Source organism: Hirundo rustica, chromosome 1, assembly GCF_015227805.2.
Source record: "Hirundo rustica isolate bHirRus1 chromosome 1, bHirRus1.pri.v3, whole genome shotgun sequence".
NCBI classification, from domain to species: Eukaryota; Metazoa; Chordata; class Aves; order Passeriformes; family Hirundinidae; genus Hirundo; species Hirundo rustica.
Genome location: NC_053450.1, coordinates 128,882,044 through 128,899,843, shown reverse-complemented (window position 1 = coordinate 128,899,843; position 17,800 = coordinate 128,882,044). Strand labels below are relative to the sequence as shown.

Genomic DNA, 17,800 nt, shown 5'->3' with positions numbered 1-17,800 from the left:
GGCTGGAAGTACTGAGAGTAAAATTCCTATTTATTCTGTCTTGACATGACTAGCTCACGATGACGGTTTTATCCTCACCATTTATCAGCACAGTGGTTTCACAGCTTCAAAATTTGATAACATTTATTTAGAAAATGGAAAATATAAATAGGCCTGTGAAATGCTTTCTCAGATGGAAAACTGACTCCTATCAAACATTGAGAATATAGAACATTAGAACATTTTATCATTAAGATTAATGACTAGTGCTGTGTCATATAATCTTCTGAGAAAGTGGTACTTAATGTATAGCTATGTAGCATTATTTTTATATGTAACAGAATTAGATGTAAAATCATCTCTTATAAATATGTTTTGTAAAAATATTTCAAATATTTTCTGGGTATGTTCTGGGGAGTTAACAATTAAGTTGACACATAAATCCAAAACCAAAGGAGCTCAATACAGTTTTAGAAATACTGTTTCATAATCCATCATAACTACCTAACCCCCTTTTTCTTTCTTGTTTCATAATAGCGTAATTTGAAGTGATAAATGGAAAAATTGGTACAGCATTAAATTGACCTTCTTAAAAAAATTGCAATTGTTATGTAGTGTATCTACAATTATCCTTCTCTGTATTCTTACCATGTTGAAGCTTGGAGTCTAATCAGAATTGGGTTCCTGCATTGCTGAATATCACATAAATCAAAATGTATCCATCAAAATCTCTCCCTTCTAATTTGGTCACATATTGTTCTTGCAATATTCTACTGGTCAAAAACAAAAGTTACTAAGAATATGGATAATATGAAACATTGCACTCTCTCAGATACATTTTCAAAATATTTGCACTTTCCACTCCAGCAACGTCTATTCCTAAAAGTCCAGTAAATTTTACATGAGTGTAGCATTACATTTTAGAAGTAAGCAGGTCAAAATACACCAAACGTGCCTGACAAGAGAGTCACATGACACCATCTATGACACCAGGAAAAGATTTTGGTAAGTAGGTTGGCCCACCTGTTTGTCACCTTAAATATATTATTTATATAAGTGTCATTAGAACATTAATGTCTCATTAAGCATTGTCCCTACCAAATGCAACTCCGTCTTCAAAAACATATGATAAAATGGAAACAAGGGTCTATTGCACTGTCATAAGGGCTAATTGTTTACTGGACTATGCAGATGGAATGCTGGTTTTCTTTTATTTATCCCTTTAACTGAAATCATCACATCAAATTGCAGACAAACTATTAAAGACATGGACAAAGAAAGTTTTGTATTTAATTCTTTCCATATAATTAAATACGTTACATAAATACTAAAAGCATCCATTCTTTTATGAAACTTAGTAGTGACATGTCATTTTCCTAATAACAAGATGAGACAAAAGGAATTGGTGTCATCAATTAAACGTGACTTTTTATTGACAGAAGAGTTATCAATCAAAAACTGTCAAACAATTCTGAGACTTCATTGAGATAGTTTAAGCCATATACAGCACTCTTGTTTTTCCTTATATTCCTTCATATTACATAAACCAAATCTTGTTAAAAATAAATACCTTAAAAATCCAACGGTCTGAAACATAATGGCCTAAGAGTGACAGTTTTAAGGTCCTTTAAATTCACTGTATTTTACCCTCACTAAGAAATTCTTAAATTACCAAACATCCTAGAAACATATTAAATAGTTCCTTATGTTAGCAGAAAAAAAATAAAGGAAAGGAAGGAAGGACCTGGGTATGAGTTTCATAGCCTATGTGTTGACAGTGAGGAACAAAGTATGCATCTGATATTTGATTTAAATGCTTCAGATGGTCATCCAAAAAGCTGTCAGCAGCAAAGAACAGTTTAAAACAATGCTGTTATGATATTACTTAGGAAACAAATATTGGGAAATGATGACTAATGCCAACATAACCAAGTTCCTGTAAGCATAAGGCACTATGAGCTCAAAGGAACTGTCATTAGCTACTGTATTTTTCTGCTAATTGACTGCTGAGCATTGACCAGATTTTCATCTGGGTTTTCTTACAGGCATAACTGAATAATTTAATGTAATTTGAATCTGAATCTAGCTTTTTGTTCTTTATTAAGAATTAAGTCATAAAGTGACACAAATTGGTATTTTCTTTTCTAAATAATCAACATAAAATCCAACCAGTCTGATGGTTCCTTTATTCAGTGCATAAAGCTGCACAATAGAAATGTCAGAAAAATAGATTCCTTACATGTGGGCATAACTAAAAAATACCTATGCTCAGGTCCATTGAATCTCTTATTGTTTCCCATCAAGAAAATAAATGATGACCAGAAGACTACTCAGTTAGCTTTTGATTCAAACCATATATATATACAGAAAGACCCAATTCTAAAACCAGCCAAAATATTTTAAATAAAAATTGTTGCACCAGCCAAACTTCAGTTTTTTCCTGAAATTTATTCTACATATTTCATTAGCTGCTTATTGTAATATGATTTAAAGCCACAACCAAAAAATTAAGGAAGGAAATTGAGATATTGATCGGAAAATTATAGAAGAAAATATAAACAAGATGAAGAAATTTTATAAGTTTTACTATAAAGTAAAATTCAACAAAAATAAGAAAAGAGGTATTTAAAAAATGAATATTTCTAACTCTTGAGAAAAACAATATGGCAAATAAAACATAGGATGTTTTATTGCTGAAGTATGGTGTCTTCTGTTACTCACACTAGCTGAGAACAAAGACAGATAAAGGACAGGTATACTGCAAATGTCCTCTGTTCCATTTTGGTCAGTATAGTGTTTCAGTTCCAGACAAAGTAGCTAAACTAATTGTTCTGTAATGTGTCTAAACAAAACAGACTAGTCTACCTTCTATATATTTTAATTAATACCAACATCACTGTTTGCCTCTGGTACTGCAAAACTGGAAAAATCCTAGGATTTACATGAGAGAAAATGCTGATGTCAGTGGTGCTTTGAATTTGCACTTCAGCCTCAGAAAAACCAGACCCGTGCCACCCACATCCGTATGGGTGCCAGAAAGGAACTTGTGGCACTCAGCTATATCAGCATGCACCTCTGGATACGCAACTTCAGCAGCAATTTTGCTACTTCAGAGAGTTTGTAGGAATTTGCATATACATGAACTTGATGTTGCCATGGCTCCCTCTTCCAAGGCAAGTGACTCTCAGCAGTGAGGCAGAAGACGGCAATGAGTCCACTCCTGTCTGTTCCTTGTAGAGCTACTGTAACCCAACAATTAGTGAGCACCAACAAGATCCGGAAGAAATCTGTGTTTCAAAAGTGAGATCTGTTTTGTCCGGAGTAACACATGCAGCCGTACAAAGCCCAGTACACTAAAAGGCTGTAAACCAATTGATTATTTATGAATTCTCAGAAAATGAGCAATTCCTTTCAGATGACTGTGTGAGGTTCAGAAGTGCATTACTGCTGATGCCAGTACAGGAGCTACAGCCATCAGCCCAAAGACAAAATAAAAAAAAATGAGGGAACAAGCATTTTAAGGTATTTCATCAGTAGCTAATATTGTAGATTTTGATGTCAGAAATTGTTTTTCCTCATTAACATGAGTAGCACCAATATGTCTGTTAACAAAGTGGAGAAGCAGCCATCTTTCCCCCTATGGATTTTAAAGAATGCAGAGATATTTTTGAAACAGTATTCTTCATAGACAGTCATAGCCACAGAGAAATAGAGCAAATTCATCTCTTCTAAAATTACTCTTCTGAATGTAAACTGTGTTAATACTTAATAATGGATAGTATGTACACAGGTGTGTATGTGTGGTGTATGCCTTGCAAATATTACCTATACAACAAAAAAGATGAATATAAATTTATTTTTAAAGAGTCATTCTATCATTACCAAAAGTTAATCTGTAGAATGGAACACGAGCAACAGATGTCTAATTATTAAAACTATGTATACAATGAAGGACTTCTGATCACTTTCTGTCCTCTGGGAGCTTCCATAACCAAAAGGTGCTGCTTTCACCTAAAACAGTCCTTTGTAAAATTGCCTGGAAGATTTTCTAAGAATATTTATTTTGAAAATGTTCTTTCCACAATAAAAGACTGACGTTTCATTTATATAATAAAATACATCAAAGTTCATTATAGCCTCTGCAATGACAACCTGAATGTCATGTTTTTTCAGCCTGAATGAAAATTTTGATTACTGCCATCCACTGTGGAAAGAGTGACAATCACAGGCCTCCAGCAATGAGACAGGATGATAACCTATGTTTAGGTTAACCTTTGTTTGCTGTTGTTTCAAAGGCTGTAATGACTCTTACCTAAACAGCAAAATGAAGAGAAAAGCTAATTCCAGTTATATGAAACAACTTCACAAACACTGCTGCTTGATTTTAATTGTGAAGACAAACATCCAGGTCAAGGCATATTTTCCCAATTAACCATGCTTAAGATATATAGAACAATGCAACTGTGCACAAGAAGAGATGCTACTAATCAGTATTGGGTTTATTTTACATTAAAGCTACAGAGCTTTATCCATCCAGAGTACAGTGCTTAGTCTGAATATATACTACCAGCCTTTTTCATTTTATAAAGCAGAAGTGAAGAGCACGATACGCCCCTTTTTTGGACATATTTAAGTCCCTTCATTTTAACCTTCCCTGTCCAGGCACTTTAAGATTTAAGTCTGGCTTAATACCTAATAATAATAATAACTCTTGAAGAGACTGAAGATAATATTGCCAAGCAAAGACTATTTTAGCTTGAGTAACTTAGCAATCTTATGCAATAGCTAATGCTTTCCATACTGTTTCCTTTCAGGGTCACTTTTACCTGTAAAACTGAAATTAAATTCCCTGTGTGCTACTAAGATCAAAAATATATCAAAACATGATTGTTATACAAATTATGTATCCTATTAATAAAGGACAGTATTTAAATGGCAAGTCAATGCAGTCTTCTCCAAGAAGTGCCCACAGAACTCTGAATATCAGAAATTTCTTATGCTGAATAATTTAAACCATGATTTTTAGACAATGGAAGAGTAGCATTCTCCAAACTTCGTTTTACTGGAACTAGCCTGAAGCTGTGGGGCTTGAAGCAAAACTTGCCTGACTACAAAGTGTTGTTCTCTTGTATTTTGCAGAGCAGAACCTAGATGCCTGCAACAAGTGTTTGGTGAAGGACACCATGGATATTCTGTTGACTGCCAGGGTAGGAGGCCAAACTACCTGGGAAGTAGGTAGATGGGAACTACCTGGGAAGAGGTGGTGGTGTTTGTAAAACATTTAAGAGTTGTCTACAGGATTTCTAGTGGGTTGGTGCTGTGGGAGGCGAAGTAATAAGATGCTTGAGGAGTGTCATCTTGGAGGGGGAGATTGCTGAGGTTGGTGGTTCTTTGCTTTGTTTCCTTCTACTACATCATGCTAATACTTCTCAGGAGAGAGCAAAGCAGAAGACACTTGGTATCACTGGTGAAGTACACAGATGATTGTTTATTAAAAGAAGGAATTTCAAAGAGCTGGGATGATTCATTACATCACCCTCCGTTGTTTTTGCACTCTCTCAAATGTAACTGAACACATATTTTTGTGGTTGGATGACTGGGTGATCAGATCTTTACAAAACAAGACATTATTACAATTTATTTTCTCCTTTCTTTGAAGCTATGTCCACAACTCTTTAATCTTAAAGACTGACAGGCCAAACCCTGACTTCTCACTCTTTCTGAGACAGATTACTGATATAGGCAATGTATAAGGCCACGTATTTACAGCAATCTATAATGCCATATAATTCAGAAAGACAGAGGGACAAAAATAAATACTGGGAATAAAAAAGTCTTCAAAGTCAAATTTGGCCAAAAGCAAAGCCCATAAAGTGCCAAGAGGAAATCCTGTGAGTTTCAATAGGAAATATCATATACATGAAAGATCTCAAATTTTAATGGCACAATTGCATGCTCCAAATATAGAATATTATAGTCAATATAAATTACTATCTTACAGTTTAGAAAGAAATCAGTTTAGATGTGTGAGAAAACACAATTCCTCAAAATAAAGGTAAGCCGAACTAGCCAAAATCTAGTAAAGCAAAAAAAAAAAACCCAAAAAAACAAAAAAAAAAAAAACAAAAAAAACCCACAAAAACCAACAACAAAAAAACACCCAAAAAAAGTCTTTTTGTTTTACAGATTTTTTTTTTTAAGTGTCTTCACAATTATTTAGGAAACACCTTGGTTTAGGAGGAAAAGGCCATTTTTCATCTGAAAATGTATACAAAAAACCCTGCAAATAGTTTCAGTGTTGTTGTCAAGAAATTATTAAATTGAAAAGGGAAATTTTTGAGTTAAGGACATAAAATACGGTAGATTGAATATTGCAAATGTAGGCTAATCTCTTTCTGAGCTGTAAAAATAGTTACTAGTTCTCTTAGGTGCCGAAAAATAAATCTTACATTCTAGCTCTAAGCATTTCAATTTAAGCCCCAAAACTCAATTACAACTGAAAGTCTTCAGTATGAAATCTCAAGATTTAAATATCTCTGTAATCAGTTCTTATTACTTCTGACTGATTTAATTTCAAAATATTTCGTGCAGCTGTTAATAGTCATCAGCAGTGTCCTCTTACCTAATCCTCTGCTGGAAGTTAGAAGCTGCTTACCTTACACTGCAGTCAATACAATTATTTTAATTTATATGCTGCTCTAGACTATAATATTACTAATGAATAAGGACTATTCTCACAACAGTAATTCATTAATCTTCAGTAGATTAAAGTATTCGGTAAGCAGCTTTCAAAATTGGCTTTTATGACTATGTCATGCAAGATCTGTTTTGTCTCACAGAAGATAATTGAATAATGGTGGTATTTTTTTTGACCTTTTGAAGAAGCAAGACATCTTGGACTGTCAACCCAACTCCATAACACACATCAAACCATCCTTTTTAAGAAACACATTATTATTTTTCTTACAGCTATACTTACTGCAATGCATCTTACTTTGCTCACATTTTATTTGTTTCTAGGCTCAGAGGATCAGCTTTGTTAGTGGGATTACATCAGGGAATTCATTCAAGCCACTGCAGGCATGAATCTGATCTACTGGCAAACAATAGATGTTTTCTATTTAATTTTCACTAAGTCACTTTGTGAAACTTTGAAAATCTACACAGTGTAGGTGAGGGACCTTGGTCCTAGCACAACTAGAAGTCTTACCCTTCCTCTCCGCTGTTAATTATATCTAATTAATATATTAGACTTTTATATCTATTCCAGACAGCTTGGTTTTAAGGATCAAGAAAGCTTAGAACAAAAACTGATCCCTTCTGGACTACATTTTAGTATCTTCATTCTAGCTGGTGTGGACTATAGGAAAAAGCATCCATCTTACCATCGCTGTTGACGCAGACGACAACAGGAACCTGTGTCCCAGGGCCACATGGCTTTTCATTGTCAGGAATGCATTCCTCCAGCCCCGTGATTCTCCAGTCATAGCAAGAGGGCTCTTCACACGGGATGGCTTCCAACAGATGAGGGCAGTTTCCTGTTCCTCCTGTAGGCTCATTGGTGATGCGACGTTTCCTTAGTTTAAAGCCTGAAATGTCCATGAAAAAACCAATTTAACTCTAAAATGTGAAGTGAAGCACTTTTTATCTGTCTACACTTGAGTGAACAGTTTTGTTTTTCTTCTCTGTAAAACATACCAGACACTCAGCAGAACAACACATTTTAGATAATTGGGTAGAAGAACTCATTAAAGAAGGTCTGGAGTCTTCCTTTAGTCTCAATATTTTGAGCCTCCTCAGGAGGCTTAGCCTTAAACCCCTGTTTATCATAGTCAAGCATACTCCAGGAAGGAGACAGGATCATTTCCTGAGCATCACTGTTGCAAGATCCATCTCATTTTATAAATCTTGACTACATTGCTGGGTTACCACTTCTCAAATATGTTGCTTGTTTTCTTCTCAGGTGTGTTCCAACAGGAATGAATTATCAAGTGAAATCAGCTTATAATCTCTCTCCAACCCTCCAAAATAAAATGGAAGAATGAAAAGACCAGCTTGTGAGAAAAAGGAAAGCATGGAAAAAATCTCAAGTCCTATGAATACATTTTCAGCAATAAACATCACAATATTCCTTGCAAGCATTTAAAAAATTCCTTAAGGCTACCTAAAGTCATTTTGGAATGGAGAAACTGATGGGCCTTTATGTACTGTGTCATCTGCCAGGTCAATGCCAGCAACCAAAAGCACCCCCCTCTCTCCTTTCAGGATGGCCCATTGGAAAAAACCGACTAAATACAGTCAGAACAACCTGACCAAACTGTATGGATTCAAGATATAGTTTCTCTTCTCATATATTTTCAGTCTCTTTTGTTTTATATTAGTATTCAGACAATTTGTAACATACAGATATTTTTCATAATATACCTCCTACAATTCTGTCATTTCTACTAGGACACAAAACTAAACAGGAGAGTTTTCAAACACACACGTGCAAGGTGCAAGTACTGATTCTTTGAAGACATGCCTCTTAATTCAATTATAGTAACTATTTATTTTAAAAATACATTTCCATTTATCTTCAGTTGCTGCTTGTTTTCTTTTTTTGCTAATGAAGAGTTCAGCCAAACTATGTGCAAAAGGTTTAGTAAGCCTGACACAAAAGGCTAATATAATTTCAAAAATAAAGAACTCCAATATCCACAGTAACAAAGGATGCAAATGATCTGGAAATATGTAGAGAGACATGCTGCTAAAAGTGGGAGTGCCTGTGCAATTTTCACATCATTCTCTTAGAATCATTCTTTCAGAACTATCAATGCAATTATAAAATAAAATTAAAGAATTTCCAGATAAGAAGAAAACATTGGCAGTTGAGAAAAGATCCCTGCTCCTATGTGCAGGAATAAGGGCTTCCACAAAGTACATACTAATATATTTCTAATAGACAGATGTCCAAATCAGTTTCACAAACCTAAACTTTACCCCTGAAAATGTAGCAAATCTTTCAGTGATGGAACAGCAACAGGAATAACAGACTACTTGACAGCTGTATTCAGAGGAAACTTAATCCGATAGATGTTCACACTGAACTGCTTTTTCCGTCTTCAACTGATCAAGGTTGGGTCAAAGTTCCACAAAATATCTTTCTAAAACCTGTATAATTGCTGCCCAGACAGAAGTGTAGCTAGCAGTACACCAGAAAGACCCAGCTAAGCAAACACAGTAATCACAGTTGCTCCATCCAGTGGATGTATGTGGCTGCCCTTCCTTATGACTGTTTTCAATCAAGAAACCAAGTCTATATTCCTAACTTTTATCAGATAATCACTTTGCAGCAATGACTAGGCCAGTTTTCCTCATTTACAGCCAGAAGCCCACAGACTTCTAACATGAGGTCCCTGTCACTGTATTCTTTCCTATTTTGATGTCAGGTTACTACAATCTGTTCTGCATGGCAGTAAGTTGTAAAATGTGCTGAAATTGAAACCAGCACAGATGTCATAAGTAAAACAGCATCATACATCAACAGTGAATGGTGCCATCTCTTTGCCAGATCATGCTCTACCGTCTAATGGTGAATTCTTAAGCTGTTACTGAACTGTAAACTTTTGAATGCCTTGTATGCTACACACCTTAAAGGAGGCATCTGTCCTCCTTTTGAGACAGTGCCAAAACTGAATTGAACACAAAAATTGTATCCCTTTCAATCTGAGAGGAAGTTTTGAAACAGGAATTTTCCTGTAAAAACCCAAATTGATCTTGAGAGCCTAGTAAATAGGCTACATTTTTGCTACCTTTGGTGTAACAATGATGTCAAATGTAATCCTAATTCACTTACTTTATTTTGATGCCCAGAGGCACTAGATATACACTTCTCAGTACAAAAGTTTGTGTGCTTGCATAACCTAGTGTCCTAGGGTGACTTTATGATGCTTGTATCCCCAATTGTCTGTTCTGTTTCTGCTGTATATTGAGTTCTGTGCCTTTAAGACTGGTTCTAAGAGCAAGGAGAAACATGGAGTTTGTTTTGAGAAAACTGCCTGACTCCTCCACATTCTTCTCCGGCCGGGGTGTTCAGCTGAGGCTTGGAGAGACGGCAGGACAGAGATCTTTTTGCTTTTAGTTAGTTTCAGCTAGCTCGGGCAGAGAAGTTCTCTGGACTGTTTTTTTTCTTTTTTTTTGAGACTGTTTAAACCTACTCTGTACTGAAAGAACCCAGGGGAGCACTGGGGGCTGCACCTGTGGCCCACCGGGGCCTGGACCTCGGCATTTTCCAGCAGTGCCAGAGGGAGTGGGACTGAGGAGAGACTGAGAGACAGCCGAGCTACAGCCACGGCAAGAACTCTCTCAATTTGCCATCTCACTCTAGAACGAGAGGTTTTATTGTTTCATATAATTCATTCTTTATTGTTTCATATCATTCATTCTTTATACTTGTTTGCACTTTGTTCGTTACGTAAAATAGTTTTTTCCACTTTTCTCTGAGGAAGTTCTTTCCTGGACTGGTTGGGGGGAGGGGCCGTTTGGGTTTGCTCCCCAGAGGGACCCCATTCAGGGGTTTTCTCCCAAATTTGCCCTAAACCAGGACACCTAGTGACTTAGGAATAGTAAAAAAATCACCATTAAAAGTCTGTGCTGAATTTTTACTTACCCTTCTTGGCCTGAGGATCATCACAGCTTTCATAGGTGCATGGTCCCCAGGCTGACCATGCTGAGGTCTCGCACTCTGTAGGACAGGGAACATGGCACAGTTGGGAGGTGCTGGGAAGAGGTCCTGTGCACAGTTTACGGTCTACTGGCCTTGAAGCTGTCAAAAGAAAGTTAAAATATTTCTCATATGTCACTGGTCATGATCCTCAGCTCTAAGCGGACAGAACAATCCTTCAGTCAGAAAGGCTGCTATCTCATCATTTTAATCTGACGATGTGATGGAAAAATGCCTGCCTTGAAAAGAAATTGAGTAAAGTCAGTTTTCTCTCTGCATGAACAAGGTCAAATCCCATTATGTAGAGATGGGAAGACTGCAGATATTGCAGCACCCACTTGGACCCAGCCCTTTCCTTTGAGGGGTAAATTACACCACTACAACCATTGTTCACTTTACACTTTGCATACATGTGTGTCCTGCTATTTCATGACTTCTCTTAAGGAACTGAACAAAAAGCTGCATAAACCCCTTTGCATTTGTACATGTAAGCTATATGATATTATAACTTCAAAGGCCTAGTTAATTAATATTTAAAAGATTATTTTTAAGCTTTAACTTGAAACACAGTTAAAATTATGGCAAAAACTTTTTTTCTTTTACTCTAAAGACCATCAAGTGCACACTCAGCAATAAGATTTGTGCAGCAGCAACTTCAGTTCAAGAAAGGCTTTGCTTCAGATATATATGTGGTTTGCATATATTTATAAATATGTATACATAATGTATATATGTAGTTGTAAAAACTGCCCAAGACAATTTATTTTTTTTAAAGTATTATAAATCTCTAGAGACACAAGTGAAAGTAGAGTCTTCTGTTCTTTAAGGATCAATAACCTGGGCCAAAATCACCCTTCCCCTTCCATACTTTATTCTTTTGACCTTCTGGGTAATGAAAGTAACAGGACAATTCTCTAAGGTGCCAGAATAAGGCTCAGAACTCTAACTGAAAATGTACCATTTCATTGAAAGCAAGATTTTAATGCTTTTTCATAATATAGGACTTGACAAAATACTACAGTAAGCAGAGAATATCTGCTAGAAGTCTGCCACATTATTTTAGTTTGGTTGATGGAAGAAACATGAAATTCCTTAACTTAAAACACTTTCATTCTATTTGGTATTTTTTTCCCATGGGGAAGTTATGTCATTAATTTTTGCCACCACTTTTGATGGAAGGACTTTCAGATTAAATAAATACAGTATATGACAAAATATCTTTCTGAAAGATGAGATTAATAACCACTTATGGAATGTGAAAGTAAACACCAGGCTGCTAAAGTACAGCCAAGCTTGTAAATGTGTATGTCTTTCCATTTAGATTTTCTAAGTAGGTGATCTTTACCATTTCTGAAAAAGCATCCAATTCTCACTTTTTAAGGAGAAAATGGAATTTAAAATCCTCACCCTATTCTGGTTTTCAACGTTGCCTCCTTTGGCACAGTTTTACACTGTGTTGCTCCACATAATGAAGACATGAAGATGGCAGATAGTCATTTAATATTACTGCCCCTAGCTCACCAATCTCTTGAAACAAAAAAAATATAAAGCCTAATATTCCAACATAAGCATAATGCAATGTTGAAATTAAATTTTACGGCATAATTGAATTTTACAGTGTTTGACATGCACACCTAACATGCATGGTAATCAACATAATACGTATATTTGGTGTAGAAAACAGATATAAGTAAACATAATTTGCCTGTTGAATTTGTATTGAATAGTGTCTAATTAAAAAAACAAACCAGTAAGGAACTGCTACCATACATTTTTAACCTTGATTTAATTGGGACATTTCCCAAGTGAGACAGTTGAAATTCAGGGCCAATCATACCCCTGGGACACACTCTTGCTTCAGGGAATAGAGAAAGTGCTCTGAGGAATTCCATGCCTCATCTCTAGCCTTCATCATGATAAAGGACTTATCATCACACTAGTTCAGGGAATTTTACTCAGAAAAATAACAAATATCTTTCATCAGGAAGCTTTAAATAGCAGGGTTTTTTTCATAACACAGGTATCAATAAACCTTTAAATATGCCAAAATGCTTTTTAAATGTTGGTTTTAGACCCTAAGTGATGTACTAATGTTATCTCTTATATTTTACTTTTATAACAAAAGAATTCAACCACAGAACAGAAAAGTTCTACTTCAGGTTATTAAAAAATGTTTTCATCATTGAGCATTTTGGATGAATTTCATGCAGGATTACTCAGAATTCTTTTTTTGAGATGACAGTAAGATAACACCTTTGCCTGGGCATCTTATGACCATCTTGTTCCCATGAATTTAAATTAATTTCTTTCAGCATCACAAAAGTATGATTGAGCATAGGGTTTGATGCTTATTGTTTAGCAAAGACACTCTGAGATAAGATGATACTGGATGCATATATTTACAGTTTAAAACCTTGTCTTATCTCTGTCATTTCAGATTCTCTTGTGTCAGCAATAAAGACTGTTCTTTATTCCTTGGAAGTAATGCTGAATGCTGATTAGACTATGTGTAATACTACAAGACCTATGTGAAATTTGATCAAATTTTGGGCCAAAAATAGAAAGAAAAGTTATTGCCTTTTGATAATATATCTTTCTTCTTCAATCTAACTAATAAATTAGATTCCATTTTCAAGGAATTTCAGGTTTGAGGGTAGTGACCTAAAAACTGAAGTATGATTTAATTATCCATTCCTCAAATCATCTTCTATATTAGGAAATTTTAGTTGAATATATTTTATATCCTTGGAAAACATCTCCTTGAATTACTGCATTTTAAAAACAGCTGAAAAGAAAAAGAACACTTTTGCTTTTATGCATTTGCTCCATTTATCAAGATATCAAACTCTCCATCTTTGTCTAAAGACTCTTAAGAGACTAGTGCCCAGTTATGACCAGGCTGGCAAAGAGACTGCATCTGTATAAGCAGACAAGACTTCACATTTCTCGTTCTGGTCATTTGTCACACTGGTTTCATAGCAAACAACACAAAGAAATTTCTCCAAGTACTCTTGCTCAAAAAACTCAAGAAAAAACTAAACTCAAAACACATTATGACCAGCACATTTTCTTCTCATTTTTTATAATGCTGAAACCTCACATCAAAAAACATTAGATAATTCAGAACTTTATGCTCTGAGAAATAGCACAATTCCATGCATGTAAGCAGTTCCCCTGTATTTAATAGGGCAATGAATGTGTATTTGCAGATGTAGAATAAATTTATGCCCATAAAGGAACTTTCCTCTTCCTTATTCTACATCAAGGGTTTTAAAGGTACTCGGAATAAGATGAAACAGTCCACCATGTATAGTAAGAGAAATTTCATGACTAAATCAGTTAAGTAGGTGACTAGAGATGAAACAATTTCAGTCAGTGGCAAGTAAATGGCAGAATGACTGTGGCCTCCAGGAAACTTGATTGCCACTGCTTAACTACTACAACCAATGCTCCTTCTTCTTTCTACTGGCCTGAATGGTGTGAGGGATTCTCGTTCACGTAAGTATTAGAAGTTCAAATTCTTACTGGAGGCCTAACTTGGTGTTTTAAATCTACAGAAGAGACTGGAACCAGCAGCTATGATGAAATGCTCATAAGTGAGAGGAAAAGCAGTGATGAGCTAAAATGGTTCGGAAGAGGAGCAGGCAACTGTTCCAGCATCCCAGCTGGCTCATGAACTTCATTAGTTTGAATTTTGGCCCGTCACACTCAAACTGATCTGAAATTTCCTGAGAATGCTCAAATCCATTCAACTGAAATCAGAGCTACATAAACATATTAATCATACACATATAGCAAACAAGGTCACCCAAAAGGGACGTGGCCTCCTTTGCATGTTTTTAATCAAAAGGTCAGGTTGGAGGCCTTAATTTACCTACCTGTTATTTCAAAAGTGATTGATAGCAGAGGTGCAGCACTAGCCTTCGACTTGCTCTGTGACTGACTTTCTGAAATAACAGGGAAACGCCACCATGAGTATATCAGAATGGAGGTCTTTAAAGCAGCCTTACAAAGACAGCATTTGCTACAACCAACAGTAAACTACACTGAGATGAAGGCGTTTCCCCATAGCATCTGGTGGGTGTGTTTCCTGTTTTTTTCCCCATCCTCAAGTTATTCACTGTTTTCTATTCTTTGAGGGAAGAGAGAGGGAGGATGAGCAGAGCATCACCTCTTCTGAAAATCTGTCTCTAGTATGGAAAGAGCCTAGAGCTCCTATTTGAACTAAGAACCACTTCACCCCCAGTTTGAGCTCTTGAAAAACTGTTCTCATGTTTATGCATCCAAAGACTAGTTACATTTTAATCAGCTTTCAGGAGCCTGCAGAGATTACCTCCTGATGGGCTCCATGTATTCCTGTCACAGTCTGATAAGGGTAAATTTCACACACGCCTAATCTGGCGAGACTTCACAGCACACCAAAATCCTAATCATCATTCTCAACAGTAAGCTGCCACTGGTTTTATTGTTACCCCTCCTTAGCTGGGAGGTTTTTGTAGTTCACACTAGAGCAGAGGCATCTAAACTTTGTTCAGCAGAGGCGATTTACTAAAAGCCCTTGGGCAGAGCTGATTTGCATAAAACAAAGAGGCTTGAAAGCTTCTTTAATAAATACAGATGTGGGGCTGCAGAGCTCACAAGTCACACCCTACTGATCTGAGCGGTCACGCTGAAATGGATGTTGGCATTATCATTCCTCACAAACTCTACCTCTACGGCAAGTTTGAGAGTACCTTTAAACCACAGCAGGAACCTTGCTAGACTGCTGTTTGGCCAGTCCTGGACAAAATGTGGCATTATATAGGGTTTGCATATTAATGTTGTTTTTCCTGAAGTATATGGTTGTATTTTTTTTTTTAATTAATAATAATAATATGTGTTTGTATGAAATGGGTAGAGGATAAAATTTAATTAGAAAGCTAAATGCATTTAGCTTGATTCACTGATTTCCAATGTAAACTACTCAAGTGTTATTTTAAAACATGTAGATTACCAAATGAATTAAAGCTTTTGTGTTCTATGCTATTCTTTCTTTTCTCTAAGGCTTTAACATCAACAAGGAACAATCTCTTCTCACTTTCAGTTAGGTAAATAACCCCATGACATTCTATTGGCTTGAAGTCCTGAGAGCTACTTAAAAACTTGACCAAATCAAGGAAAAAAAAAAAAAAAATCAATTCCCTGAGAATGAAATCTAATAATATTTTTACATTTTTCTATAGTGAGCTTACATGCCAGAATTGAAATATTCCATCTGTACATCAAACAGCACAAGTTCATCACCCAGATAAAGAACACACAGGAAATTTATAATAGGTGAAAAAACAAAATCTAGGACTTCTGACCAAACTTTTCATGTTCTTTCTTACGGAAAGGTATCCTGCACAGTATTTTTCAGTAGGCACTACGAAAAAGTAATTTGTAGGAATTTATATTTGGAATCAATATTTGCAGCATAGAGAATGAAATCTCTGCTACAGCACTTAAGAATTTTCATCTGAATTAAAAAATAGCAGTAACTCACACGGTAAGGAGGCACTCATGACAGAAGGCAGTGGTTGTGAAAGATCTCTAGAATGCTGACATGCTCTGACTTCATGCTAATATAATTGCAATTCAATCAAATTTACCTTCTTTATCCTTGAGGGTATTTAAGTAGGAGAGGAGGTTTTCATTAGCTTGGACACAGTACACCTCCCTGGTTTGAATGCCACCTCCGCACAGCGCTGTCTGATTTCCTCGCCTCTTGTCCTGCTGGCTAAGGAGAGGATCAACACGGCATTCTGTCCACTCAGTGGTCCGCCAGCCATACCTGGATCAAATTTGGTTAATTTGGTCTTTAGAAATCATGAAGCCATTTTACACAGTATTAAATTATACAAGCTCTAACACCTCAGTAACCTCATTCATTTCATAAAAGACCTGAGCACCACAATTTCTTGCACTAAAGGTGCACTAAATCTCACATTTTATGTGTATGGTAACTTTTTTTGTATTATTTAATTTTTTAAATCGTTATTATTTGGGAGGATCCCTCCTGTTCGATTTCTGAAACATACTACACATATAATTATTTTATTTTAGAGGAGAAAAACTTGATATACAGAGAGGTATAGTCCATGTTCAGATAAGTTAACTTTCAAGATTGTGACTCTCAGCATTTGTTTAGAGCTTGACAATGCATATAAACAAAATCCAAAATATGAAAGAGATGTGAATGCTGAGAAACTTATGAGCTGGAAAATTAGGGTAAAACCTCACAAAAACCTCACCTTGCTCCCTCTCCCCAAATAACCCAAAAGCCTGTTTTTATCTCTGGTAGGAGACAAAAAGATTTCTTCTGGATATGAAGGTGAAACTATAATTGTATTTTTTATTAAGACTACAGAAAAACCAGTAAGTTCTTTTTTTCACAGTTAAAAGATCGCTCTGCAGTACTGAAGCATCCTTGCTGGGTACGGATGAATGGTGAGAAGCTGGAAGCTTCCTAATCAGTGAATACACAGCAAAGAAGATCTTTGACTCACAGTTAAAACCCCAATCAGGATTATCAGCTGCAAGAAATGCCACCGAATTCCCTACCTAACAAGTTTTTTAAGGCTAAATAAAGCAAAGTGCTTCTTAATGGAGCTGGAGATAAAGAAATATGATATTTCAACTCTTAAATGACAAATATATACCACAATCAAAGATGCTTAACATCAAGTGACATTTCTCCAGACCCTATTCTATTCTTAGTTTGATAAAGAAAAAACATGGTTGGGACTTCAATATTAATTTTGATTAGATAATGTTTACAGCAATCTCTTGAATTGTCAAGTGCTCACTGTCATTTCTCCTGAAATTTATTTGTTGTCACTGTTAGCCTCTCCCACTTCCCACTAGAGGCCCAGTAATGCCTTTGTTGTGCTGAATACAAGTCTCACTAAAATAAGTCTGTCAGCTAACAAGATGTTTATCACCAGTTTCATGTGTTCAATATTTGGTCCGCAAACAGCCAAGAAATTCAGAAAACAATGATCCTGGTAGAAATGTTATGTAGGGAAAAGATCACTGATAAATCAGTACAATTAGTTGATTTACATCTTGCCCAAATCCGCATATGTGCAAATGTTG

General features: G+C 35.9%; 1 protein-coding gene across 1 annotated transcript in view; it reads right to left on the bottom strand.

Annotated features, from left to right (window-relative positions):
- The window catches only part of THSD7A (thrombospondin type 1 domain containing 7A), a 275,932-nt gene that overhangs the window by 83,575 nt on the left and 174,557 nt on the right, over positions 1–17,800 (bottom strand). The window contains exons 6-8 of the mRNA XM_058421741.1: positions 16,315–16,496; positions 10,631–10,786; positions 7,365–7,568 (exon numbers count right to left, since the gene is read on the bottom strand). Coding sequence (XP_058277724.1) covers positions 7,365–7,568; positions 10,631–10,786; positions 16,315–16,496 — 542 coding nt within the window. The remainder of the gene's footprint in view (positions 1–7,364; positions 7,569–10,630; positions 10,787–16,314; positions 16,497–17,800) is intronic.